Genomic DNA, 27,310 nt, shown 5'->3' with positions numbered 1-27,310 from the left:
CTCCCGGATGCAAGCTCACAGCCGCGCGCCTCTACGCGCACGGCCACCTCGCCCGGTAATTCCTCGTGATTAAGGATAGGACTATTATACTGTACTTCGTAATGTATTATGAAAGATAGATAAAAAGAATGGGGCATTTTTGACCGTGAGTTATTCTAAATAACTTTCCTTTTGTAGGGAGGACAACAGGAACAGCCATCGCTTCGTTGCCTTCCTTCATTTACCTTCTGTGTTGCTCTGATACAAGCCTCGGGTAGTCCGTCACTCTGTGAACCGCCGGCAGCTCACTTCTGCAGTGAAATTATCTACAGTATTTATTTATTGCGTGTGTCTTTTTAGGCTTTAAATCAGTACGTAATTGTCTTGTGTTGAGTGAGAGTTATGCGATACGCCTACGTGTGTGATTTCATTCATAACAGTAATACTGTGATGTTTTGTACAGTCATCTACAGTATTTATTTGTTGTGTCTGTTTTCTAGCCTTTATTGCCTGGAGAAATTTATTAAATGCAATTAAATTCATCCCTCACCCCTCCATCCCACAAAAATTGTCTATTTTCTACCCCAGTTTGCCTTCCACTCCAATGCTGAGGTTTTTTATGTGCCGTAATTTACCTCTGATTCTGTACGAAACAAAAATAGCCCCTGTAAACCCCCCATCCCCTTTAGTTCATAAAAATAATTTGTAGCTTAGTTTCTTCCAATTTTTGTCTTGAACTTAAATACTGAATTTCACAAATGTATGTGTCGCCGTTTTCCCGTGATGGTGTTGAGCACAGTCCTTCGATATGGCAATCCTGTTGTCGTAAGAGCAATACTGTTTTCTTAACACGGAATGAGCTATAGCACTCACGTTCGCCTGGAGTCGGAACAATCAGCTAACCAGCGGAACATGAGCGGTTCTCTAACACCTAGACCAATCAAGACCGTTGGAGTCTCTTGGACCAATCCAGCTGAGTGCGGGCGATCCGGAACATTGTTCTTTCGGAACAGTTAAAAAAAAAAAAAACTGTTGTTATTTTTTTTTCCCTCTCTAGTACCTCCCTTCATTTTCCTTCTGTCCGGTTCCATGGCTCAATGGTTAGCGTGCTGGCCTTTGGTCACAGGGGTCTCGGGTTCGATTCCCGGCAGGGTCGGGAATTTTAACCTTAATTGGTTAATTTCGCTGGCACGGGGACTGGGTGTATGTGTCGTCTTCATCATAATTTTATCCTCATCACGACGCGCAGGTCGCCTACGGGAGTCAAATCAAAAGACCTGCACCTGGCGACCCGAACTTGTCCTCGGACACTCCCGACACTAAAAGCCATACGCCATTTCATTTTTATTTTCCTTCTGTGTCGCTCTGGTACATGCAATGCGCAATCCGTTACTCTGTGAATCACTGGCAGCTTTCCACTGTTGTTAGAGAAGTCGTCTATGTGATACGTACGTGTATTTCAGTCGTCATATCGGTGCGTACTTATCTTGAACTTAAATACTGAGTTTCACCAATGTACCTGACGCTGTTTTCCCACTGTGCTGTGAAAACCAAAATGAGCTCCCTCTAAAATCCCAGTTCCCTTGCTTGAGTTCATAAAAATAATTTTCAGCTTAATTTCTTCCCCAGTTTATCTTTAACTTAAATAATGAGTTTCACAAATTTGTATGTCACAGTCTTCCCGTGATGCTGTTGAATTGAGCCGTTCTTATGGCAACCATGTTTTCGTAACATGGGATTATCTTAGAGGAGCATTTCACTAGGGCTATCGACTCACACAAGCGTGCAAATGAAAAGGCAAGAAAATTGTACACAAATAGAGGTAGCCTTCTTTAAGAAATCCCTGACAGACAACACACACCTCTGACCTTTCCACCTGCAGCTTAATTACTCTTGGCCCTCCCTTCGCTAGAAAACGTCACACTTAAATGGCCATTTCGCAAAATCTGCCCGGATCTGGAATCTTCTATCATCTGAGGTAAAACCGTTTCCTCTTCCTCACTTCCTCCGCGCAGTAAAGAAAACGTATATGTAAATAGAAACCCACATGTGATGTATATAACTCGTATAAATTAGAATTGTAAAAAAGATAGGTGCAAGTACAGTTGAATCTGGGTGAATGCGTATGCGTGCGCGTGTGGGAGTGGTTGTGAATGAGGGTGTATACAGGGGTATGGGAGAATATAAATGGCTGGGTCTCTTTACTAAAATACGTGTAGAATAAATCAGGATATTAATTATTATTCTATGAGTACAGTGTTTATAGTGTAAACATGTAAATTTAAAATTGTCTATATAATAAATAAATAAATAAATAAATAAATAAATAAATAAATAAATAAATGTCTGTTGAAATTATGAATACATTCAAGGGACCTCCAGTTTTAACGTGGACTTACGTTCCTCGACGAGTACAAGGAACGACGCTTTTGACGCGTATATCGCCGAGAGAATTTACGATTATGTTTAATGTCTCAATTGACAGATAAGAGGAGGCTATCTGTTGAAAAAAAATCAAAACTTAGTTTTCATGAAATAACGCTTCAAAGTAAGGCTAAATTTGAGCTAAGTATGTGACGTCACAAGCATGCTCTGTTATAAGATGGCGCTGTATCGAGTCGCGCGCTCAGCTGGAGGTTAAATATCGTCGTGAATACGTCGTGGGCAAAACGTGCAAAAGAAAGAGCTCAAGCGAGGAAAGTGAATGATGAAATAAAAGAAATTAAACGAAATGTTATTTCTAATAAATACAAAACACTCAAAATCCTGCGGCCCTTACAATAGTGACAGCCTACCACCAATTTTTACGAGGAATCTGAACTATAGGAATGTATAAATGTCTCGTTTCAAAATTCTCACATGCATCTGGTGAGTTTAGGATCCCGGTCGTCTTGGTGAGAAGCCAGTGACGACGTCATAACAGCCAAATTGATGGGCTCGACACATGCTTCTGTTTGACCTATATAAATCCTTATTGCAATCTCGTAAAAGTACCATTTAGAAGATTTAACAGCCCATAATGCGCTTACTGTCAAGGATATAATGTAATTAGCGCTGTGCTGCGCAGAGTCGTGGGAATAAGAAAAATTTGGAGCAGAATTAAACAATGAATATCCTAACGTCAAGTTCATTCTCGTCTTAATTGCATTAAGTTACATCGCAACACTCCAATGTGGGATGAGAGATAAAATAGAAAACGAGAAAGGAAAAAAAATGAAACAAATAACATTAGTAAATGAAAAATGGAAATAGGAAAGGAACAACAACAAAACGAAAAGGAAAGAAAAGACAATACAGAAACAAAAGGATTTTAATAAACAAAAATAGGAGACAATGAAAAAGGAAGGATACTAATTTGAACAGTCTTACAGATGACCTTTACGGGAACAAACTTCGTTCCCTTCTTCAATGGCGCATAATGCCCAGCCAAATAGCCCGCATATATTAGTGTGTTACGAGGTCAGCGTAACGAATTTCTCAGCTGTATTGCTAGGTTTTCTTAACTGGGTCTGCAAGGCGAAGTTCAGTGCGGCATGCTAGTTGTAGAGTGACCTGCCTTGAGAGCAACACTGCGCTATGAGAGGCAGTGTTGGAGAACATGAGTTCGAGGGCTGTATGTTCGGTCCAATAAACGAGTACAAACTGCGAAGTGGGACGCCCGAACTAGAATGCATGTCTACGACGACTAGAGGCCACCTAAAGGGGTGGAATTCTTAAGGAGAAAGTTATTTTCTTCTTTTTCTACCACTCTTCCCATATCTGTGGGGTCGCGGGTGCGAACTGCGTCGCACATGTGGATTTGGCCCAGTTTTACGGCCGGATGCCTTTCCTGACGCCAACGCTGTATGGAGGGATGTAATCACTGTTGCATGTTTCTGTAGTGGTTGGTATGTTGTATGAATATGAAGAGGAGCGTATTGCCCACCCGGCCGGACTCTTAAGGAGAAAGTTATGAACATTATATAGACGTGAGCAAGTTAATTAAAAACACCTTGTTGTAGGCCACATACTGTGTACAGATGAGAAGAATGCAATAATGAAGAATGTGGCCTGCAAGCACGAACCTCCTGTTCTGCCCAGACAGATCGGCTCTTATCTGCTACACGAAAATATGGACTCTCACTTTGCAGTTTGCTGGATTACAACTGACAAAAGCGAAGAGCTGCCAGTAGAAGATAATACAAAGTCGCCTGGGTAGTAGCGAAGTTGCTATGGTAACCATTGCATCACTGGCTGTGCTGGTGAAAACCCTTTCGCCCCGTGCCTCACCGGGCATGTGCATTCTTCTGATCTCCCAACAATACTTACCTCGTAGTATATGTCCTCAGTGAGACGTGGGGCGTGGTCACGTAGGTAGTGTGGGAGGTCTTATTAGCGCGCTCTCTCTCTCTCTCTCTCTCTCTCTCTCTCTCTTAGCGGTTGGCTACCTCTTAATCCGCTTGTTGACACGTTGTGTTCATCCATTGCGTACAGTGCTTAGCACGATGTGTAGACGAACACTGGGCAACGAGAGGAGTGGGAGACGAGGCAGATTCCTTCAATTGATCCTCCCCATATGCACAGCCGATTACCGCGCACGACGTTTACAAAGTATTTGGACTATAGTAGCGTGTAGCGCCCTCTTTCGCCTTGATGACGGCGACAATGCGGCGTGATATGGACTTTACATGACATTGGAAGCATTGCGGAGCCATACTGATCAATGATCGCTCCACAGACTCCCATAATCCACGAAGATTGGTCGGAGGAGAGTCCAGGGCATGAATCGACAGCATCGCTAATGCGCTCAAATGTATTGAGATCGCGGCTTCTCAGGGGCCAGGCAAGCATCATCACATCCGTGCAGTGCTCATCGAACCAGTCAGCCAGAATTCGGGAAAATTGGGCTGGGGGTTCAGGTGGACATGATCAGCCAGCAGGTATTATATATTCTAGGGATCCCATTTCATCCTGCGTGAACAGTCTCGTGTTCAGCACTGAGGATATCGCCAACACCGGTCTGCACTGCACCCTGCTGGCAAGAAGGATCAAGTGGGTGACGGACAACGCACTTGTACTCTACCTTTAGCGTGTAGCAACTGGTACCAGGGCCGATGACTTAGATGTTAGGCCCCATTAAACAACAAGCATCATCATCCAACTGGTACCTAAACTCATCTGCCCATGCTTCGAGCATCCAATGACGGTGTTCCTTTGTCCATGTCAGTCTTGCGCCTTGTGACGGATGTTGAAGAGAGGTACCATCGCGGGACGCTAGTTTCTCTACCCCACGACGTGGTGATGGTTCTGAATGGCTTGACTGCTCATACGTCGCTGTTGCTCAGCACTGAAATGACTAATGACTGCTGCACTGTGGTCCGTCTATCCGCTCTTACGGCCAGAGCTAGCCGACGGCGACCTCTACGTCGTACACCACGACAGTTGACCCCGACGGCGGCGGTTTTGACCGAATTCATGTACTCACGGTGCATTCTTGGTACGAAGGCCCTTCGAAAGCCCAGTGCCTGCACGACTTTAAAAGATGAAGTTGCCCATACGTCTGGCGACGTAGTCAACTGTAAACAACTGTTACTCATACAGCCCGCACGAGGTCCTACGTCCTCTCTGTTATATGTCACGACCTCCTATTACATTCGCCGGGTCGAGCACGGCGCCATTTTCCCACTTCAATTGCGTTTGAGTGTTCCATTCTCTAGTGGCATGATGTGAAGGGTATCAAGGAGGAAGAACTCAGTCCCAGAGAATTAGAGAAGCAGCGGAAGACTAAGGAGACTGTGATTCGACTAAGTTTGCGATTATTTAAAAGGTAAGAACTTGAAACAGAAAGTCACAGTGGTAGGTGTGTGAAGGCGTACGGTTCATTCGCAGAGGCTCGTAGACTAAACGCTGAAAATCATACCAGACTATGTATTTATTTATTTATTTATTTATTTATTTATTTATTTATTTATTTATTTATTTATTGCGACGTAGTCATGCGACTGTCAGCCCTCATAAAGCCCCCTTCGGTATTATCTAGAAGGTATGAATGAATCAGCCCAATGACCTACCGGCTAGCCTGTGGGCATGCGACTGCCTTGCTTCTACTGTCTCCTTCGACTGACGTCTGCGTTAATTTTCCTTAAAGTACAACTAGAATACTTTTGTTAATACTGTAACAATTGCGCACAAGTGTTCATAATAAAAGAGTGTCACATCTCACAGTAGGAGCTGATTGAGTGTTCTCTTTTTACAGATGGTAATAGGCCTATGATGTATGACACACGGCAGGTTGCAGAGATCACATACGCAGTCCTGTTGAGGTTCATGGAGTTTTGTTTGTACATATTTTGTGGTGGTAATCCTGCACCGCTATTCCCGTTGTCGAATGACAAAGGTATTGTTTCGGTCTTGTCCATGTCCGATCGATCATTGCATTTATGGTGTAAAACTACAGCCATATTGTTTTCCTCTTCCCCTGTCCTTCTTGTACAACTTTTGCCCCGTTAGTCGTGAAGGGGAGCGAGAATCAGAGATTCCCGAATCAGGAAAGTATATTTCGCGATTTCGTATACTAATCTTGATGGTGTGTATTTGTCCAATCCTGGAGCTAACTTTAAGAAAAGGGCCTTTGTTTTCTCCAGATTCTTGAGAACCTTTACACTGAGATTTTGCCAAACGATTATTAGTTTTATTTGCACCTTATTTTCTACAACATTTCTATACAGTATTTCCTTAACTTTTGCTTCTTCATATGTAAAGATTTCTGTCTTAATCCTTTTACAACAAACATCAATTTGCTTTACGTCGCACCGACACAGATAGGACTTACAGCGACGATGGGATAGGGAAGGCCTACGAGTGGGAAGGAAGCGGCCTTGGCCTTAAGGTTCAGCCCCAGCATTTTCCTGGTGTGAAAATTAGAAACCACGGAAAACCATCCTCAGGGCTGCCGACACTGGAGTTCGAACTCACTATCTCCCGGATGCAAGCTCACACTGCGCGCCGCCAACCGCACGGCCAATGGAACTTACATACTGTAACCTAATAATAGGCTAATAGTGCGCTCTTTTACAATGAGATTTTTAAGAAAACAGCGCTAAACAAAGGAAACATCCAGGAACGGGTACACAACCGCGCTAAATTTCATTACACTTTTAGTAATATTTTTATCCCATTGGCAGTGAGGTTACTAAAACTTCCATATAACAATGTCATAATTAAATCCGTTGACAGTACAGCACATAAAGAAAAATTTATCTTCTAGATAACAAAACTGCATCTAGTATTTGTATGTTTATCCGACTGTCGGAGTACAGGCCCAATAATTCTGTCACATGGCATAAGTCACATATCACTGAAGGTCACAAGGACGCTATGTCACATGAACAGTACGTTACACGTACAAATTTATTTAGATAATGTCACGCCCATAAACGTGAGGGGGATAAATTTATTATATATATATATATATATATAATATATTTACTTATTTAAAAGTGTTATGTGTTGTCCGGCTCTTTGAATGGCTAGCGTCGAGGCCTTCTGTTCGAAGGGTGAAGAGTCGATTTCCGTCGGTTCAGAGATATTGCTACTGGTTAATTCCTCCCTATACACTCAACACACCACATTATCAACCACCACCAAAACAAGCAATAATGAACACACCGCTCCACATAGTGTTAGCGTCAGGAAGAGCATCCGGTGGGGTCAAATCTGCACGCGATACCCCACCAAAGTGGAGGACAAGTGGTGGAAAAAATTTATTGTTATTATTGTATTTCACTTATTTAAAATGAACGATATGCTGTATACGAGATGCGTGTTTCAGTTCAAAATTCGCCACCAAAGTTATGCCGCAGTGATCCGCAGATACTGTGCGATTCTGTCCTTTTCCCCCCTATTCCTCGCACCGAGTCACGACTCTTTCCACTCGTCTGTCCTAATCTTTATATCCCTTTCTTTCTTTGGTCGGTATATGGCCACTTTCCAGTCGGCCAATGTCGCCATACATTTCGGAACCGTCATTCTGCAACTGCTCTAATAAGTAGTATTTTATTTACACCGATGGGACTCATCTGGATATATTTCAACAAGAACTTCGGTCTGCATACGATGCCACATTCATGCGCAAAATGGAAGAAGCAACCCCCAATTTGTGCTGAATGGGAAGTATCTTTCACCAGGTTTTGGGGTACAATCTCATAATCACAAGATATGTATCTCTGTTTAAGTAATTTCCCAGAGGTCTATTTCTCCAGCACCTTTTACTACAGGATACTGAACTTTTGTTCATACTGTACAAAGGGGGGCGGGCACGTGATTAGCTCAGTGGCTTAGCTGCTGGCTTTCCATCAGGAAGCCTGAGGTTCGAATCCCGGTCGATTCTGGGTCGACACTTTCATCTCAAGAATCGCGTGAATAACTGGGATCAACTGAAGAAAACTTCTTCATTGTGTACAAAGGTTGATGGCAGTAGAAAAGTAAAGAATTCTTGCCTGTATTTACTATAGCAAAATTATAGCGTGTGTTTAAAAACCGCAACGTAAAAATACGACACGTCTCTTTGACTAAAAAAGAATAACAACCATCTCTTACACCAGCTCAAGTTCGAGGCCGCGTTTGCTTAGTATGTTAGCTCTGTGTTATGTAAGACAAGTCTGTATGCATCACGTAATCGTCGTCAGTGTACTAACTTAACTCAGATAAGAGGAGTTGTTGCCAGTTATCAAAGGTATTGTAGACATACTCACAGGTGATAACTGCTGCCAGAAGTCGCACCGCCTCGTACGGCGGATCACACGTTGGCCAAGCAGGCTGCAAAATATACTGCGCGAACGTGAGGGCTGTAATAGCGTTCCCTGTCGGTACTATCACGAAGAGGGCCACCCACAAGTACAGAAAGGCGGGTAGCGGGCCGAATGCTTCGCTGATGTAGGCGTAGTCACCGCCCGATTTGGGGATCATCGTACCTGGAAAGAAAAAGAAAAACATCTCTTTATTTATTCATTCATTCATTCATTCATTCTTCCTTCGAGTACAGGACTAACAAGGGAACTGTTAAGATTTGACCAGACAGATTTAAATGAAATTTGAGTGAATGATCAAATAATAGACCTCTAATTTAATGGCAATGGTGATTATGTCGTGAAGGTCGACGTTAAAATTTAAATTGCTGAAAAGTAGTTGAACGGCTAGGAGCAGTTACTTGCTGATTTTGTAGAATGGATCTCGAAAATGTGTTTTATAAATATACGGAAACTTCCTTATTTAAGTTACAAAAAACTATATTGAAAATGGGATTTTGACAACAGGAACCGAATTTCACACTCTGCAAAGCTATGTTAAAAACACGTATGCCCACAGTATATGAATTATCATGTCGTTCGGGTGATCAGTCCCTAGCCTGGTTTGATGCACCTCATCATGCTACCCTGTCCGACTCGTTGGCTGAACGGTCAGCGTACTGGCCTTCGGTTCAGAGGGTCCCGGGTTCGATTCCTGGCCGGGTCGGGGATTTTAACCTTAATTGGTTAATTCCACTGGCACGGGGGCTGGGTGTATGTGTTGTCTTCATCATCATTTCATCCTCATCACGACGCGCAGGTCGCCTATAGGAGTCAAATAGAAAGACCTGCACCTGGCGAGCCGAACCCGTCCTGTGATATCCCGGCACTAAAAGCCATACGACATTTCATTTTCATGCTACCCTATCCTGTGCTAACATTTCCATTTTTACATAACTACTACATACTATATCTACTCTAATCTGTTCGTCATATTCATGGCTTGGTCTACCCTTACCGTTCTTACCACCTCCACTTCCCTCAAAAACTAACTGAACAAGTCCTGGGTGTGTTACGATGTGCTCTATCACTCTCTTCTGGTCAAATTTAGCCAAATTGTTCTCTCTCATCAACTCGATTCAGTATCTCTTCAATCGTTATTCCATCTATCCACCTTCAGCATTCTTCTGTAACACCGCATTTCAAAAGCTTCTATTATCTTTCTTTCTGAGCTAGTATTGCCCATGTTTCATTTCCACATAATGCACGCTCCAGACGAAAATGTCCAAATACAGTACATCTTTCTATTTCCTATATTAATGTTCGAAATGAGCCTATTTTTATTTTATTGGGCTATCTATATTTCGTGTTCTCCTTGCTTCTACCATCGTTACTTTTACTTTTACTTTACTTCTACTTCATTTAAGACTTCATTTCCTAATCTAATATTTCCTTCATTGCCTGAATTCGTTCTACTCCATTACTTTTTAAAATATTTTTTTTGGATTCCTTTACTTTCATCTGGCACTCCTTCTCAAAGACTTGCTCATACCATTCAGATCTTCTGCAGAATAACAATATCATCGGCAAATCTCGACTCCAGACAAGGCCGATAACCCTCACAAGCAAGTCAACAGAATTAACTTACGATCAATGTGACTGCTCTACACACGAACTACTCGACACGCATCAGTCTACTGTAACTCAGCACGGCCAAGACTAAGAACGAACGAGCCAGTGGCGTATACTGAGGGATACCAAGGCTATCAGTGAAGCCCAAACCTCAATTGAGAATGATGGAAGTCTAAAGCACATTATAATCTAGGCTAAGTAAAGGACACATTGTTCCATTTACAAAGCTTGAAAGCAGTGAGAAAAACCGTGCCACGTATTTCTGAGAGCAAGGCATCGGAGGCTGATATCGCACCCCAGACTCTCGTCCCTTTCCTCTCCACTCACCCCAAGCGGCTTGCTGCTGTATATCGGACAGCAGGGGATACCGGGTGGATAGGTGTGCTAGGCTTCGATCCTTCAGATCGCCACTGCTAACTATCAACCATGCGTTGCTCATCGTATATACTTCCTCACTTCATACTTCTGACTTAAGAGTGCTGGTATTTCACTCCCGTTTACTTCAAAATGTTTGTACGAAGACTTTAGAGGGTTGCTGTTATAGGAGTTTTGTTGGCTGGAATCGAACCCGAGATCATGGGTCGGCCACCAACACTGATCTTCCTAGGAAGCTAATTAACCAGACGATAGGTACGACCGCTCTTAAATTTAACATTTTATGTAATAATAATAATAATAATAATAATAATAATAATAATAATAATAATAATAATAACAGTGCATGGCATATGTATAGGCTTGGTGGTGTCCTCATGAGGATAAAATGAATGTCTAAGACGTCATAAACACTCAGTCCCCAAGCCAAGGAAATTAACAGTATGAGGGGGTTGATTCTAAAATTTGATCCGGAGCCATCGGGCCAAAGGCAAGTATTTAGCCACAAAGCCGGACTTTAATTTGTTAAGCCTTAGGCTACCGTTCCGGTCTAGAAAGCCAAGAATAACGGCCGAGAGTATTCGTCGTGCTGACCACACGACACCTCGTAATCTGGAGGTCTTCGAGCTGAGCAGCTGTCACTTTGTAGGCCAAGGTTCTTCAGGGCTGTAGTGCCATGAGGTTCGTTGGTTAGGTTAGTTAGGCTACCATCTCCACTGATCAGGTGTTGAGAACTGACAGTAGCAGAGGCCAGAGCAGTAACTTGTGAAGCCTTGACAATACAGCAGGCTTCTCCCTTGGCTACTGGCTGCATCTCAAAACGCTGAAGGCTTGACGTTCACTAAACCAACCATCGAAAAGTTCAACATAAGTCTAGTGGTAGCCCACGTCTTGATCGCAATGTATCAGGCGCGGCTCCATAATACGATCTGCAGAGCTGCAGAACCACCACAATGAAGGATATACAGTAATGTAATATATAGCGATTAGCGATCCCATCCTTCATATTGAGTGTGTATATCGAGCCAAAGATCGATGCCCACACCGCTGCTGATCTGGCAACCCTGTTTAGATCTGTGAACGATAGAATATTAGGAGAGCACACTTAACTACAGCTTTCTTCCGGTAGGTGGCTAAGAGTCGCCCATAAGGTTCTGTATGAACTGCACGCCTTGCAGTACGTCTGGCATATTCCCGTGACCATAGACCTAGTAAATAATACACTTGACAGCGCCACCATCCGTACGAGAATCGCTGCAGCGATTGAGCCTGTTGAAATCTCACCTGTTTGGGAAAAGCTCCCTCCATTGTACTCACCAGTGTAAATAGAGAACTTTTGAACTTTTTTTTTTTTTGCTAGGGGTTTTACGTCGCACCGACACAGATAGGTCTTATGGCGACGATGGGATAGGAATGGCCTAGGAGTTGGAAGGAAGCGGCCGTGGCCTTCATTAAGGTACAGCCCCAGCATTTGCCTGGTGTGAAAATGGGAAACCACGGAAAACCATCTTCAGGGCTGCCGATAGTGGGATTCGAACCTACTATCTCCCGGATGCAAGCTCACAGCCGCGCGCCTCTACGCGCACGGCCAACTCGCCCGGTTTTTGAACTTTTAAAACTATGTGGATATTGATATGGTTTAAAAATTCTTACATGTCAACAGTCTCACAAAGTACAGTAGAGTTGTGATGCTTCTGTTCAGTAGAAAGAAAGCCCAAAAAGTTGAAATACGGGATAAATGCGTGATAAAAGAGTATGGTTGTGATTAACACAAAATCAATTTACTGTCCATGTTAAGTCTTCAAACAACGTACCTTATGACTGGGGTACGCATATTTTTCTATCTTTTGTGTAAATGACCAGGACTTCAGCAAAATTCTATCCAACGACCGAAAACATTCTCTCTCGTACGAAGCGAATGAGCGAGTTCTTAGGCTTACAAGTAATCATGACTGTTTCTCCGTAATGGTAGTGAATTCTTCCGAGTTAGGTAGTCATGAAAATGAAAACAGAAACGCTAGTACCATCAGATGATGTTCCCCCTCCATTAAGAAAGCCGGCTGCCAAAGATGTATGCAGGTCTCGGAACCTTTGTAAATATGAATGTGTACACTTCCAGTATACAATACGAATTTAGATTTGTGTATTACACTTACTGCAATGGACTGGGCGTCACAGAGCAGAACCACCAACATTATTCAGCACGAGCCGCCACTGCAGTGTATGCCACTGGAACGAACACATTTCAACATTACTTTAAGACATAAAGACAATAACACTCAATTACAACTCTGTAACGTGACTCCAACAGTCCACTACGACGAGATTCTCACAACACACTGCTCCAGCCCCAGCAACTACCAGCACTCTGATGAAACACAACCTACTCACACAATCACGCCGGGTCTCCTCTATATACGCCTGATTATGTTCAGGTATCTTCAGGGAGTGACCAGAATGAGAACGTTCGAGTTTCACCTTCCAGGAAATCCACGGAGACAAGGAGAGGCCGAAACATTTCCTCGGGCTGGTTGGGAGGTCCCCAGGCTAACTCCTCATCCCTTGCAGGAAGTACTTCCACAGGGCTGGCAGTCCCATGAGCTCGTAACAATAAGTCTTCAAATTCGGGATGCCAGTTTGAAAAGTTGAGGGGGACAAAAATAGGGAAGATTTTTTTAAAAGTTCTGAACAGCGCATTGCACAGTCGAGTTGTGTAAACATATACGTAGTGAAAGTGTTCATGCGCCTGCCAATACGATCGGTTCTTGAATATATTCAAGATCACAACGAGGAATCTACGCAGTTTCTCAACACACAGGCAGGACTAGTCATTACAAATATCAGGGGAAGGTTAGCAAACCACACGACATTCCGATCATGCGGGTTGCCTACCCAATCTAAACGAATAGCACTGTTTAGCTGTTTTCTTTTTTTTTTTTTTTTCGTGGTGGTTTAACGTCGCACCGACACGTTGAATTTTTTTCGGCGACGCAAGGATGGGAAAGGGCTAGGACTGGAAAGGCAGCGGTCGTGGCCTTACGGTCGGTTCCAGGCGGCCATTCTACTCTGAGCGTATAACGAACTCAAGCGTAAACAGATTCCAGTGTTTTTCTTTTTTCTTCTTTTTTGCAGCTTGTAGTGAACTATACTATAGAAATTGTTGGGGAGATATGTACAAGTGTTTTTCTTTCTGTTGGTTATTCTCGGGACCCTGAATACGTATGACGTCAATATAATGTTCTATTTCTTTAAAAAAAAGTTTAAACCTTGACGTTTGTAGAACGTTATGCAAGTGTACTATCTGAAGCGACAGTGAAGTGATGTTCTTAGAATTGATTCTTGCATGGCACGCATGCATACATACGTCTTGAAGTCGCAGTGAAGTAATGTGTACAGCTTCAGTGCAGTGACAGTGGCGGCGATAAGGGGGACGAAAGGGGCAGTCAACCCCCTCCCCCACTTCTAATTCCCAATCGCCGCTACTGTGCAGTGATATGAAAACGTCCCACGTACAGGAAGCGAACGTTTTCACACTGGAAGAAAATACATTAGAGTATGTCAGAAGAGCCCTAAGTCGTTCATCACTGACAACTTAGCTTAAAAAAAACTCAAATGTTCACCTTCAATTTTTAAATTTTTGAAATAGGACATTATTTTGACGTAATTTTCATTCGGAGCCTTAACAACAACCAGCAAAAAACACTTATTATCTCCCAAAAAACTTTATTTATATTTTACAAGTTGTTTTGCATCACACCGATACAGACAGGTCTTATGGCGAAAATGGAATAGGAAAGGGCTAGAAGTGGGAAGAAAGCGGCCGTGACTATAATTAAGGCACAGTCCCAGCATTTGCCTGGTGTGAAAATGGGAAACCACAAAACTATCTCCAGGACTGCCGACAGTGGAGTTCGAACTCAATCTCCCGGATGCGAGCTCACAGCTGCGCGTCCCTAACTGCACGGCCAACTCGCCCGGTCAAACAAATTTTACAGTTCACTACATTCTGAAGAAAAATCGCTAGAATTGCTTCTTACAGTGCCCGACTGAGTGGCTCAGACGGTTGAGGCGCTGGCCTTCTGATGCCAACTTGGCAGGTTCGATCCTGGCTCAAGCCGGTGGTATTTGAAGGTGCTCAAATACATCAGCCTCCTGTCTGTAGATTTACTGGCACGTAAAAGAACTCCTGCGGGACTAAATTCAGACACCTCGGCGTCTTCGAAAAACGTAAACGTAGTTAGTGGGACGTAAAGCAAATAACATTATTATGCTTCTTACACATTACGTATGCATAGTGCCAGAAGCTTGGTACGGCGGATGATATAAGACGAGGGGCAACCGAAGCTACTACCTACCTCACAAACATTTCACTACTTCAAGCTCCCCCATCGAACAAACCATTCACTTGATTTGCAATCAGCAAATAACGAATTGCGGGCATTCTTCCCTACCTTCAGTGAGATCATCTGTACTTAACACATACACACGCTGTATAAAAGGCGTTTAGTTATGCTATATTAACTATTGAGGCGAAAATGAAAAAAAAATTGACAGTGGCGAACGTATTCCATCGGAACTTCAAGAAACAAGATTTAGAATAAAGAGCAGCTGAGGCCTATTTCAAACAGATGTCACTTGCGAGTACCGAACGGAACAGACTCTACAGGGAGAGGGACAAACAGAAGCGCAAAGAAGACGCCCGGCCTCGTAACCGCGCAGACATTATCGACAGTGATTCGCCAGTGGATGCTGACATCAATGTAAGTTGTAATAAATATGTTTTAAAACTGAATAACAAAAATCATACTGTGATATCAAAATTATATATAATTGAGTGAAAGTTTTATCTTTGTCGGAACTTTCTCCGCCCATTTCGTGTTTTCGTGTTATATGAAGAACGATGGTGCAATCAGATTGGCCGAGAAAATGTTCCTTGTCGAAAAAATGAGGTCACTTACTTCCGGGCTGTGCTTCAGGGAAGAGAAGGGGAGGGACGGGAATAGGAAAGTATAATTGAGACAGAGTTCTCCTTGCGTATGCACAAGTTTCCTAGTTCGACTCGCAGAGGACTGTCCTTGTCTTTTACAGGCAATTCCACAGCTCATTAATTAAACAGCCGTAACTGCACACACAGTACAAGAACACACTATAATTAAGACACTTGTCATTAAGGAATGCACCACGTCGTTTTTTCTCTCGTCTGTTGGTCACAGTAACGTTCTGTATTATTTATAACATGCTCCAAGATGCAAAACTGCCGCCCCACGATTGTGTATTCCTTCACTTACAACATTCTAAATGAAAGGAAATAATACGCCCAATGGTTTGATTACAATAGATGTTCAATATGCTGCTCCTACTTCGATGCACAATTCACAACGGTATGGTAGTGACCTTTGGACTCTGTTCAGGATGCGTGATGTGTCGAACATCATCTCTCTCTCTCCCCCACTTCCCCTCCCTTCCCTTCCCTGACGCTCAGGAACAGGCAGCGGCTGGCTCTCTGGCGTAACAAATACGGAAAGTTCGTCAATTTGAACCACGCGCCCGGAATTAAAGTGGCCTCGTTTTCTCCGAAAGAAAAATTTTGTTTTCCAATCCCTTGCACAATCGTTCTGAACATAACTCGAACAGCATCACTGTTTTTTTTTTTTGTTTGTTTGCTTTTTGTAGATATAGTTTTAATACATCCTGTATATGAAAGGGTCTCGCTTTGAATGCCGTTCTGTACGTACCTGCCACTCATTCAATAATAATAATAATAATAATAATAATAATAATAATAATAATAATAATAATAGCCCCGACTTTGATGACATGTCATCTTTAAACTGGTGCATCATACAGATTGCTAAGTTGTACATAAATCCTGATCACCTCCGCTGATTACAGAATATTTATAAAATCATTTTTCAATTTATTTTCAAATTTGCCTCATTATTTTGTCATTTTCAGTAATTCGTTACATTCTTGCTTTTACGTCGTTTTTCTTTGTTCTGTGTTTTTATTTGGTCACCTTTATTTATTTATTTATTTATTTATATTGGGAAATCAAGATATGCCTATCTGAATAATCATCCGAGATTTCAATACACAAACATACTCTATTTTAAAAAAAGGTTCACTACTCAGTTTAAAACCGTCAAATACAGTCATCTTCTACAACTTTTACCCCCACTCTTTGGAAATCAACATCCCGTAAGTGCGATGAGACATTGCTTCTAATACGGATGCGCTTGCGATGAGGCAGGGGTATTATCGCTCTAGTAGGTACAAAGTCACATTTCAGTCTTATTGTTGACGTACCCGAGTACTAACATACATATACAGTATGTGCTGATGAGTTTCATTTTATACAGAGCGAGTTTCAATTATTCGCGTGTGATTCACTCCAAGTGTTAGAATGCGAAAGATAAAACCATCTAAAGCTGTGCATTGAAGGAAAATTAGTTCACAATTCGGTCAGAATATTATTTCTGCAGACGGCCAGATACTTTCTGAAAAATATGCGAAGTGAAAGAGGCAGCAGATAAAAAAGTTAAGATTCAGCAACATGCAGGTCGCGATAAAGAGTGGTACCCAGGAATTCATAATATCGAAATAATGACTAGATATACAATAGATGCTCGGTTATTTTGCTTGCCAGAAACACATTTAAAAATATTATATTATTATCTACGTAGGTGGATCAAAAGGTTAGTTGCACTAACGCGCCGCAGCAGCGCGTTGTGTGTCGCAAACGTGGGCACAGCGGAGAAAAGGACAGACACTGTCCACACGTCTGTTAGGCAAGTCGCTGTGGTGTCTCGTCTAGTATTGTGTGAATAGCGGCCAAATGCAATGGCGCGTCAACTGGACTTTTACTCCAAATATGAGGTGCGTGCGACAATCCGATTCCTATGGGCCAAAAGGAAGAATTGCACGGACATTCATCGTGAAATTAATGCTGTGTTGGGGAGCGGGCCATTTCCCGGCAAGGTATCGTAAAGTGGTGTCAGCTAGTGATGTGCGCGAGTGATGCCTGGAATCGCGGTACTCGATTATTTCGAGTCCAGACTCGGACTCGCTTCGCTTGCGAAGGCTCGATGATAGCATGACGTCACACGTTCGCTCACTCGCCGGCTCGTAGATGGATGAAGCATGCGTACAAGCGGTCGCTGAGGATTTATGGGATTGCGACAGCGCGGTACGATATGAAAAAACTGAATGAATGCGCAAAAGGAATAACCTAAATTTGATAATTACTTGAGAACGATAATAATGCCACTTAATACGCATAATAAGATATGAAAATATCCGTTTACGGCGTCTCGCAAACACTTCACTGAATATGCCATCTATTCTAATATTGATAATATAGCTTATCTGGCCTTCATAGCCCAACTTGGCCGGTTCGATACTGGTTTATTCCGGTAGTATTTGAAGGTGCTCAAATACGTCAACCTAGTGTCGGTAGAATTATTGGGACGTAAAAAATCTCCCGGGGGACTAAATGCGGTACCTCGGCATCCCCGAAAACCATACAAATGTACGTACTTGGACGTAAAAGTTATAACATTATTACTATTATTATTATTATTATTATTATTATTATTATTATTATTATTATTATTATTATTATTATTATTATTATTATTATTATTTCAAATCCCTGTCACGGTATGTATGTTGTAATTAGTGTATTTTAAACATGTGCTATTTGTAGACTATAGACGGTATTTCTGCACACATTGTATTGCTTCGCTACTGGTAAATTATCTCATGTAGCCATTATGCATATACACGGGCGTAGATGTGCTAATATGATCGGTAGTATGACAGATTTATTGTAACCATAGCCTATTGCTAACCGCGCCAAAGCCTACAATCGTCCGGGGGAACAGGTGACTTACAGCAGTTTATATGTACATCATACTTTCGGCAGATATAATGTCGGGTATTAAGATGAGGCGTCCAGAATGTGACGTACGTTCACGCAGCAAATCAGCGGACAGAACGTCATTCTGTTCTAGCTAAACAGCTGACGGTTTGTTAGTAAGTCACAACCTTTAGTGCCTATGATGATGATGATAATAATAATCATAACAATCGAATTATTGACGACCGATGACTGAACAACATCAATCATCAGCAGCAAACATATTGCACTCCACACCACAAAAATATTCTGTGGGTGACCCTGAATGCCGTGCACTCCAGTACAGTAGATTTTAGTTCTAAGGCATGTCCACAGATAGCGACACCAGTATGCTTGGACTCGAGTCTGGAGTCGAGTAATACCGATTCTAAGAGCACATTACTCGATTCTACTCGATTCCGTCGCTAGCCCATCACTAGTGTCAGCAATTCGAAGTCGGACGCACGGATATCACGGACAACCATCGCGAAGGCAGGCCCACAACGTCCAGGACCCGTGCAAAGATCAACAGTGTGAATGCGATCATTAGACAGAACCGGGGCATTACAGTGAAAGAAATCGCGACGCAGCTGAACATGTCTTATGGCAGTGTGTTCGCCATTGTTCACGAGGACCTTGGATATCGTAAGCTGTGTCAAAGATGGGTCCCATGTCTTCTCAGCCATGAGCACAAGGGACAACGTTTCCAATCCTCCCTGGCATTTTGCAACGCTATGTCGCAGACGGCAACGGGTTTCTGCGGCGAATCGTCACAGGCGACGAAACGTGGGTCCACCACTTCACCCTCGAAACGAAGCGACATCAATGAAAAGGGTGCACCCCTCATCACCACAACGGAAGAAGGCAAAGGTTCAACCTTCAGCCGGTAAGGTTATGGCGACAGTGTTCTTTCACATGGAGGGTTTGCTGCACGTGGAATTCATGCCGAAAGGAACGACGATCAACGCGGCGTCGTATTGTCAAACGTTACACCGGTTGCGTAAAGCGATTAAAGAGAAGCGCCGGGGGAAATTGAGCTCCGGTGTGATTTTGTTGCACGATAACGCAACACCTCACAAGGCCCGCCAAACGAGAGAACTGCTGCAGCGTTTCAAGTGGGAGGTCTGGCAACATCCACCCTACAACTGCTGCAGCGTTTGAAGTGGGAGGTCTGGCAACATCCACCTAGCGCCATGTGATTTTCATCTGTTCGGTAAACTCAAAACGGAGCTCGGTGGTCGGCGTTTCCAGACCGATGAGGAGGTGAAGGTCGCTGTCTTCGAGTGGTTGCAGAACGTTGGAGGAAATTTCTATGCATCCGGCATCGACAAGTTGGTTGTGCATTCGTAGAAATGTTTGGAGTCTCTTGGAAACTTATGTGGGAAAAGTGACGTTACAGTGTAAGTCGTTATAGTCGTGTTGCTGTTGTATATGTGGCGTAATAAATGGCCATAACTGGGAAGTGCAACTTTATTTCTGATCTGCCCTCTTATATAAATAAAATCGTAACGACTGCGTGTGTGTACATCGACTATTTTGGCAAAATGTTCGTTTAGTTATCCGTTTGAGGTGTAATAATGACCATCTGCATATTTTTTGGCTTTGGTGTCTGGGTGTTTATCAATTTGTCTGTACGTCCGTTTGTTTAGTTCTTATGACTGGGAAACTATTTATACCAAACTTTATTAACTGTCCTTGGGTAGGTATTTTGGCAAATATTATTTCTAAATACCAGATTGATCTGGGGTTTTTTAGGAAGTCGAAACCGTGATTTTCCTCTCCCACAAAATATACATGACCAACCTTAATGGAAAACTACCAGCCTTAATGAAAATCAACTTCTAAGAATGTTTTTCTTATGTGCACCTTTTCGACAGGCGGATAACAAGGGAGAAATAATTAACGGACTCTTTTACAGGCTGCCATGTCATTTCAAGGTGGGTCAAAGGGTTTAACTAAAGCGCCATTTTACTGTTTTCCATAGAACAGATAAGGGAGGTTATCGTCAACTATTGGTTTCATGAGTTTTCAGTCACAGCGCCACTCCCGGTTTCAGATGAACAATATGTCACCGAGAAGTAGGGAGAATTACGCACAACTTCGAACCAGGGACTGTGTCGTTCAATATACTCTGATCTGTCTCATTTTCTCTCCACTTTGTTCAACTTTACGTACTTCACGTTACTGCCATGTGCTTTCGTAGAACATCCGTTTAACATGCCGTATGAAACGTTTTAATGCAGGCATGTAACTTCGTCTTACATTCATGAAGGAATTGTGAAGTCGACTACCAATTCCCGTGCGAAGAACGGGTACAAATGCTAGTTGTTGTTGTTATTATTATTATTATTATTATTATTATTATTATTATTATTATTCGCTCTATTACGAATTAAAGGCGATGCGAACAATGCACATATTTACTGTTTTGGGTAAATATATATATTCTTTCATATTGTTTTTTCTCGCTCATTTTAAGGATTTTTAGGTCATATTATAGGTTATTTTCGCCATTTATTTGGTCAAAATAATAATAATTTTTACGACGAGCTCGATAGCTGCAGTCGCTTAATTGCGGCCAGTATCCAGTATTCGGGAGATAGTAGGTTCAAGCCCCACTGTCGGCAGCCCTGAAGATGGTTTTCAGTGGTTTCCCATTTTCACACCAGGCAAATGCTGGGGCTGTACCTTAATTAAGGCCACGGCCGCTTCCTTCCCACTCCTAGCTCCTTCCTGTCCCATCGTCGCCATAATTTTTTTATTTTTTTTTATAAAAATAAGTTTTACGTTCCAGTAACTACTACTAAGGTTTTCGGACATACCGGGATACAAGAGTAATTTTCCCTACAAGTTTTTTTTTTTTTTTTGCTAGTTGCTTTACGTCGCACCGACACAGATAGGTCTTATGGCGACGATGGGACAGGAAAGGGCTAGGAGTGGGAAGGAAGCGGCCGTGGCCTTAATTAAGGTACAGCCCCAGCATTTGCCTGGTGTGAAAATGGGAAACCACGGAAAACCATTTTCAGGGCTCCCGACAGTGGGGTTCGAACCTACTATCTCCCGAATACTGGATACTGGCCGCACTTAAGCGACTGCAGCTATCGAGCTTGGTATTCCCTACAAGTAAATTTACTGGCACGAGTAAGAGGAAACCGAACCAAACCTACATTTTTATCGACGAAACGTACCTACTTAGTTCGGAGTCAAGGTGTGAGGCTGTGTAATCGTGTTAACAATTCCATATAAAAAAAGAGCTAGATTCTTGCTAAAACGACCACAAGAGAATGGCGAACTGTTGGCGCCCTTGGTATATAAATATTGGACGGGATATTATATAACCACGTTTCCTTCTCGTGACCCCAATAGAGTATATCAATTACGGACGTAGGTACGGAGAGTATCAAAACAATTTCCATGATCTCTTATATGTATGACTCATATAATCTTTAACCTTTGATTTGGTTTAAGTTAATATTTATGCATATGTCTTAAGGAACACGACGCTGATCTTGGCTTATCAGTGTGTACTGTACCGACCGGTCACTACTGACGGTGGTCACATTACACATATTTACCAAGAACACGGGAGAAAAGTTTGTCTTACAGCGGTCATATCAGTCAAAAGTCTAATAAGAACTGTAGGATAATTCGTGACCCTCTTGCACGTTTCAACAGATTAGCATCAAACATACTGTTTGGTCGTCCCGTGGTAGGCTAATTCCAAACTTCCAGAAACTTCCTCTACCTGAAATATTGCATTTACACCATCTTTTTGGAATAACTCCAGCAGATTTCCTATTTTAAGCGCAGACAGACAGACAGACAGACAGACAGACAGACAGACAGACAGACAGACAGACAGACAGACAGACAAAACAGTTTTCCATACTTCGGTCTTTGAACTGTCTGAAACGAATATAACCCACCAACGCGAATTGAACTTAAAAAGAAGACTTTGGATATGCGGGGGGAAAGAAAACATTTCAAATGATCACTATTCGCTTCCTTGCGAAGACGAACTCTCGATCTCCTTTCAGAAAAAATGTTATTACGAGTTTCTGGCTGTAACACTTCAATTATTGTTTAAATATTGTTCTGGAGTTCTCTCCCTGTGCGTGGGGGCGGTAGAATAAAATCCACGGTATACCCTCCCTGTCGTAAGAAGCGACTAAAAGGGACTCGGGGGGCTTCTTAACTTAGAACCATGGGTTGGCGAACAAGGTGTCCTTAGCCGAGTTCTAGCATTCCTCCCACTTACTTGTGCCAGGCTCATCAATTTCATCTATCCTGCCCAACGTCGCTTGGTGAACTTTTCCGACCCCAACGGTATTTAGGTGTCAAGGCTTGGGGAGTCTTCATTTTCACGCCCTTCGTAACTCTTGTCTGTCTTAGGCAGTTTTTCGAAGTGTCGAACCCATTCCATTTTTCTCCTCTAACTGGTGTTAATAGAGGATGACTGCCCAGTTGTTCTTCCTCTTAAAAAAGTAATCACCACCACCATAAGCACAGAAATATGTTCTCAAGTTATACAACGGCCGATCTGTTGATTTAGACGTGTTTGCTTTTCTTTAAAGTATCATAACGTAAAAAGTCCAGGGCTGTCAAATACGAGGATAAGATAGAATAATAGGCCCGACAGCTGAAACCTGACATGGGTGTCGGATGCCTGCTGATGCTTTTTTTATAAAACAATAAAAAGTAAACAGCTAAGATCCTTGAACGAGCAGGTAACCGAACCATGAGCCTCCGGGTACGAATCCCACACGCTACCTTACGTAACGAGGCTGACATTTGACACTGTAGCTTACAACACCTTTCCTGCGGTTATTTATTTATTCAGCGTATGGCTACATCACTAAAATTTAATATTTACAATGATCTCAAATCACAAACTATATCCAGGCTACGAGTGCAGTCTATTGATCCCACCGTCATAACCAGGAACTCTGCTGGACCGCTAGGGAAAGAGGGCATTCTTGAACTACGTGGTGAATAGTTTACTTTTCAGCGCCACAGTCACTACGAGAAGTTATTTCTTTCCACATGTGCAGGAAATTTGCACACCTGCCAGTCTTGTTTCTTATTCGGTTAAGAACCGATCAGATCTTGCGTGACAATTTAAAGCCAGGTGGCTTGGTCGATATGCACGGCATCTTAAGTTGTTCCATCGTAGCATTAATTCGCCATGTCTGTATTTTTTTCAATTTGCTTTTAAGTCGTACCGACACAGGTAGGTTTAATGTGGCGACGATGAGATAGGAAAGGGCTAGGAGTGAGAAGGAAGCGATCGTAGCCTCACTTACGGTACAGCCCCGGCATTTGCCTGGTCTGAAAATTGGAAAGCACGGGAAACCATCTTCAGAGCTGCCGACAGTGGGGTTCGAAACCACTATCTCCCGGATGCAAGCTCACAGCTGCGCGCCCCTAACTGCACGGCCAACTCTCCCCGGTCCATGTCCGTCTCATGCAGTCATTAGTATTAAAGCCGTTGCCAACTAACAACCTTTCAGTTTCGAGGGTGGGTGGACGAGAACGAAGCCTTCCTTTACTGATGGTTGGGATGTTTGCGTGAACAGAGCTGTGAGGATTTTTCTGCACTATTTTGTACTCCCGTACAAGTGCACTTTCCCACCGCATTGAAGGCGGTGGTATGTGACTATAAGTATGAGTAACCAGAAAGTAGATGTAGGCCGCAACAGGGTAAACCAATCCCAGAGCTGAAGTACGAAGTGATGATACAGAGGATCGCCATTATGTTCCATTGAGTCCCTGGAGTTTGATTTTGGCAGCTGTTATATTGAACCGGGAGGTGTCCCAAGCTGAGAAATTCTCATCTGGGCATTATATTTATTTAAAAACAAATTTTCCAGTGGTATTTGTTCAAATTTTTTTCAGTATTTTACGAAAGCCTGTTTTTAGATTCTCCTTAGTTTCACTACTCTAAATGAGAATACTTCTACGTAAACAAATCATTAACTTGCTGAAAATTCCAAAAATCTTTGACATTTTATGAAAAATTTCTGAGAATGGGTTTCAAAATATCGACTTTTTTAAAAATGTTTTTCCTTGCCTTTGCTGGCAGGACCTGGTGTTTACAGTGCACTATGTCTTCTGGTATGGGCTAAAGCAATTTTGTTACTTTCATTGATCTGTCTCTGTCTTATCCTAGGCTTTGACAATATGAAAGTGACTGAGGTATGAGCGATGCTAGTAATGCCATTCCTTGTGCAGCCAGTCCCTGCTATGAATGGTGTGAATGCTCATAGGGTCGGTTGGTGCATGCATTTCAGTGAGCTTGGCAGACTGAAATGTAATAGCAACATCTGGCTCGGTGAGGAAAGCAACGGGGAAACTACCTCACTCCTCATTTCCCCAGTACGCCTCTTCAGTGATGCCTAGGCCATCTATGACAGCTGATGGCAGAGCTGTTGAGGATCCAACCAGCCTTACGGCTGAAGACTGAACGTACAATGTTTTTCCATCAAAGTTAATTGAACTTGGTAAGCAAATTCAACTTTCTAACTGAAATATATTTCAGTTAGAAAATAATTGCCATGCACAAAAAATCTGCCAAGTTCCTAAAAATAAAAATTAATATCTTAGAATTTATTGAACCTAATTGCGTAATGTTATATATCAGCACTCGCTATTACATGTAAAATATATTATCCAAATTCCAGCTTTCTATACTTACTTTACCCCCCCCCCAAAAAAAACCCATGGCACTACAGCCCTTCAAGGGCCTTGGCCTACCAAGGGACCGCTGCTCAGCCAGAAGGCCTGCAGATTGCGAAGTGTCGTGTGGTCAGCACGACGAATCCTCTCGGCCGTTATTCTTGGCTTTCTAGACCGGGGCCGCCATCTCACCGTCAGATAGCTCCTCAATTGTAATCACGCAGGCTGAGTGGACCTCGAACCAGCCCTCAGGTCCAGGTAAAAATCCCTGACCTGACCGGGAATCGAACCCGGGGCCTCCGGGTAAGACAGGCACGCTACCCCTACACCACGGGGCCGGCTTTCCATACTTGATAGTTCCTGAAAATTACTTCTGAAGAATTATCCATGTGCATTATGGCCAGGAGATCAACAGTTGATAGTTTGGCCGCCAGTGAGTTACTGTTGCTCGCTTAGCACCACCCAGGGGACACGTGTAGGGTATTGATCTAGCCATTGGCATCAGTAGAAAATGCATAGAGGAAACAGGATATTGACAGACGATCTTTCAGTCTTATGGCAGTATAACCACAAATAGCGACTCACACCAAGCCCAAGTGAAACAGAACCTTCATGTTTTCATCTTCATAACAAACAGGCAAACCGACAACTGAAAATATATTTTAATGAAAATGTAGTTAAATATAATCCTACTCCAAAGTATTTGGGTGTCACACTTGACAGATCCCTAACTTATCGACAACACCTGAATAATACAACAGCCAAAATCCATTCCAGGAACAACATTCTTCAAAAGCTGTGTGGTACTACATGGGAATCAACAGCTGCAACACTTCGTTGCTCTGCACTGGGACTAGTCTATAGTACAGCAGAATATTGTGCTCCAGTCTGGTTGAACAGCAACCATACCAGCTAACTCGACATCCAGCTCGATACTACAATGCGTACAATCACAGGTTGTCTAAAAACGACACCAACATTTTGGCTCCCAACTTTAAGTGACATTCATCCACCTGCACTGAGAAGACAGGATGCTTTGTTACGTGAATATAAGAAAATATTCGATTACCCGGACCTTCCAATTCATGACTACATTCCAAGTGCAATATCTGGCAGGTTAAAATCCAGACATCCAGCAATTAAATCTGCTGTTGAACTTTTCGATATAAATGATCATTGGAAAAAAATGGATCCAACATGCACCACCAGACATTATAACTGTTTTAAATACCCAAACTAAACCAGCTGGTTTTGATCTGCCTCGATGTACGTGGAAAACTGCCAACAGGATTCGTACAAACCATGGAGTATGTAATAACTTCCTCTACAAATAGAGCAAAATTTCTGATCCATCTTGTGTTTGTGGAGCGACTCCCCAGACCATCCAACACATTGTGCAGCAGTGTAGTACTATGTCATACTCGGGAGATCTGAAGGATTTTCTACTGTTCACTCCAGATGCTGTAAACTGGATAGACAAATTGACTCTCACTATATAAGTGCATACATTGTCATTGTATACTCTGTTTCATGTCTAATAGTAATAAGGCCCTAGTTATTTTAGTATATGATTTATATATTGTTGTATATTCCAATGTGTTGCCATACGCTAAATAATAATAATAATAATAATAATAATAATAATAATTCCTGAAAAACATGTACCCGTATTAAAAAATCTAGTATCGAGAAGAAGTGATTGAAAGATAAGACTTAATACTACAACACACTTCAGTGCATTATTGAAGAATAGTCACTATCTGCTTCAACCGGATCATCTATCTTCCTTCTCTTCTTTTTCATTTCTGGCTTCTTTTAATGAGGCCTCAGCAGCTCTTTCTGCGTATTTTACGCGATCTTTGTCGAATCTGACAAAAATCTTTTGTGTTATGAAGAGATTCTATGCCCAATCCCCTCGAAACTTTAGTTCGACCCATTGCACCCTCACTGAATGTGAGAACAGCATCACATACACCAATACCGAGCT

At 42.5% G+C, this 27,310-nt stretch overlaps 1 protein-coding gene across 1 annotated transcript in view; it reads right to left on the bottom strand.

The window, feature by feature from the left end:
- The window catches only part of mnd (minidiscs), a 288,168-nt gene that overhangs the window by 114,735 nt on the left and 146,123 nt on the right, over positions 1 to 27,310 (bottom strand). Inside the window, exon 2 of the mRNA XM_067150681.2 lies at positions 8,712 to 8,930. Within this exon, the coding sequence (XP_067006782.2) occupies positions 8,712 to 8,930 (219 nt within the window). The remainder of the gene's footprint in view (positions 1 to 8,711; positions 8,931 to 27,310) is intronic.

This window comes from Anabrus simplex, chromosome 7 (genome assembly GCF_040414725.1).
Source record: "Anabrus simplex isolate iqAnaSimp1 chromosome 7, ASM4041472v1, whole genome shotgun sequence".
Taxonomy (NCBI): Eukaryota; Metazoa; Arthropoda; class Insecta; order Orthoptera; family Tettigoniidae; genus Anabrus; species Anabrus simplex.
This window is presented reverse-complemented; position numbering and strand designations above follow the sequence as displayed.